General features: G+C 65.9%; 1 protein-coding gene across 1 annotated transcript; it reads left to right on the forward strand.

Moving 5' to 3' along the window:
* Positions 1-656: 656 nt before the first annotated feature.
* On the forward strand, positions 657-1846 carry BHLHE22 (basic helix-loop-helix family member e22). Its single transcript, XM_074551604.1, has one exon. The coding sequence runs from the start codon at positions 801-803 to the stop codon at positions 1698-1700; it is 900 nt and encodes a 299-aa protein (XP_074407705.1). The 5' UTR covers positions 657-800; the 3' UTR covers positions 1701-1846.
* The last annotated feature ends 431 nt before the right edge of the window (positions 1847-2277 follow it).

The following is a 2277-nucleotide window of genomic DNA, read 5'->3' on the forward strand; positions in this document are numbered from 1 at the left end:
TTCGATCTAAGTAGGGCTTTTAGTGTGCTCATTGATGAGTGAAAGTCGCCACACATGTCAAGCTAAAGGCAGTTGTTGGGTTACTAACAGGACACAACGTCTTGCAAACATATGCGTTAAGCTGTGTATACAGATGGCAGGGAGAATAATGGAGCAGGCGCCTCTTATAAAGCTCTAGCTGCTGCCTGTCTTCAGACCTGGGAAAAGAAACTATTCAGACTCAGGGCCAGATAGCGCCTGGGATTGTTTGTTACCGTTTTAATCCTATTAATTAAAACGTTAACCTGATTGGGTAGAAAGCTCTGTCCCAACAGGCGAGTCTTCTTCATAATAACCTACTCTCAGAGATAATGATGTAAAAGACTCCCCCGTCTGCGGCGGCTGCTGGTTGATGGGTCCGGAAATCTCTTGAAGGTGAATCCAAGCAAGATAAACGGTGGAAGCGGCTCCACTGGCAGCGCACAATGCCCCAGCGCGGCGCCTGCTGAGGGCGAGCCGGAGCCACAGCCACAGCCGGAGCCACAGCCGCTGCCGGAGCCGCAGCCCGAGCCGGAGCCGCCGCCCGAGCCGGAGCCGGAGCCACAGCCACAGCCACAGCCGGAGCCGCAGCCGCAGCCGGAGCCGGAGCCGGAGCCAGAGAAGGGGCAGCCGCGGCGCCGGGCACGGCGCAGCTCCGGCGGGAGCCGGGAAACGATTTCTGCCAGCGGGACGCCGGGGAGCCGCCCGCCGCGGCGCGGAGCCTTGGAGGAGCGGGCCGGGAGCTGAGGGGGGCGGAGGAGGCGGAGGCGAGCGGGGCGCCGATGGAGCGGGCGCTGGGGCTGCCCGCAGAAGAGGACCTCTTCCACAAGAGCCTCGCCGCCTCGGCCAAGCGCATGGAGTCTGCCTTCCGCTCGCCCCCGGGGCTCGACCTTTCCCACCCCCGCGACCGCCAGCCCTCGCCGCTCGCCTGCTACGAGGCGTCGGAGCCCGAGGCGCTTCTGCAGCCCGGAGTCGGCGGCGACCCGCTGGCGCTGCCGCCGGGCTCCGTCTGCGTCAAGTACGGCGAGAGCGCCAGCCGCAGCTCGGTGGCCGAGAGCAGCGGCGGCGAGCAGAGCCCCGACGACGACAGCGACGGCCGCTGCGAGCTGGTGCTGCGCGGCGCCGGGGGGGACCCGCGCGTGGCCTCGCCGGCGGCGGGCGGCGGCGGCGGGGGGGGCGGGGGGCTGAAGGCGGCCGAGGGCAGCTGCTCCAACAGCCACGGGCACGGCGGCAGCAAGAAGTCCAAGGAGCAGAAGGCGCTGCGGCTCAACATCAACGCGCGGGAGCGGCGGCGGATGCACGACCTGAACGACGCGCTGGACGAGCTGCGGGCGGTGATCCCCTACGCGCACAGCCCCTCGGTGCGGAAGCTCTCCAAGATCGCCACGCTCCTCCTGGCCAAGAACTACATCCTGATGCAGGCGCAGGCCCTGGAGGAGATGCGGCGCTTGGTGGCTTATCTCAACCAGGGCCAGGCCATCTCGGCCGCCTCCCTGCCCAGCTCCGCCGCGGCGGCGGCGGCGGCGGCGGCGGCGCTGCACCCCGCCCTCGGCGCCTACGAGCAGGCGGCCGGCTACCCCTTCAGCGCCGGGCTGCCCCCCGCCACCTCCTGCCCGGAGAAATGTGCCATCTTCAACAGCGTCTCCTCCAGCCTCTGCAAACAGTGCACGGAGAAGCCTTAAGCGCCGCCGCCGTGGCCGCCCCCCGCCGCCGCCGCGGCCCCGGGGAGCGGCGACAGCCGGCGGAGCGGTCCCGGGCCGGGGGGCGCGGAGGCGGCGCAGGGACTGAGCGCTGCCCGGCCCCGCCGCCCTCCGCCCGGACTCGCCTCGCTCTTGCCCTCGGTGCCGCCGAGCCGGGACCGCGGCGGGAGCGGCGAGCGGCGGGGAGGGGGCGCGGGCCGGGGGCGCCGGGGCAGGGGGGAAGGCCTGGCCCGGGGGGGCTCGCTGAGAGTCCGGACAAAGGAGAGGCCGGGAAATAGCAGGCCGGGCTGGGAGCCGGGGCTGTCGCCGGGGACAAATCAGAGAGGGCACTTGAACATAGATTTTTTTTTTAAATTAATTATTAGCAGTATTATTATTATTATTCTGAGCCAGGAAACAAACAAACTTGAAATGTAAACTTATTATTTAAGTGACTCGCAGAAACAAAGAGACTGGACCATTGCTAAGGAAGACTTTGTATTTTTTATCGTCTCTAAACTTTGATCCTGTGAAAATGCGCAAAGTTTGGTGAGAGTGATTTAAAAAATCGAGAGAGTTA

The sequence above is a fragment of the Zonotrichia albicollis genome, chromosome 1, assembly GCF_047830755.1.
Source record: "Zonotrichia albicollis isolate bZonAlb1 chromosome 1, bZonAlb1.hap1, whole genome shotgun sequence".
Lineage (NCBI taxonomy): Eukaryota > Metazoa > Chordata > Aves > Passeriformes > Passerellidae > Zonotrichia > Zonotrichia albicollis.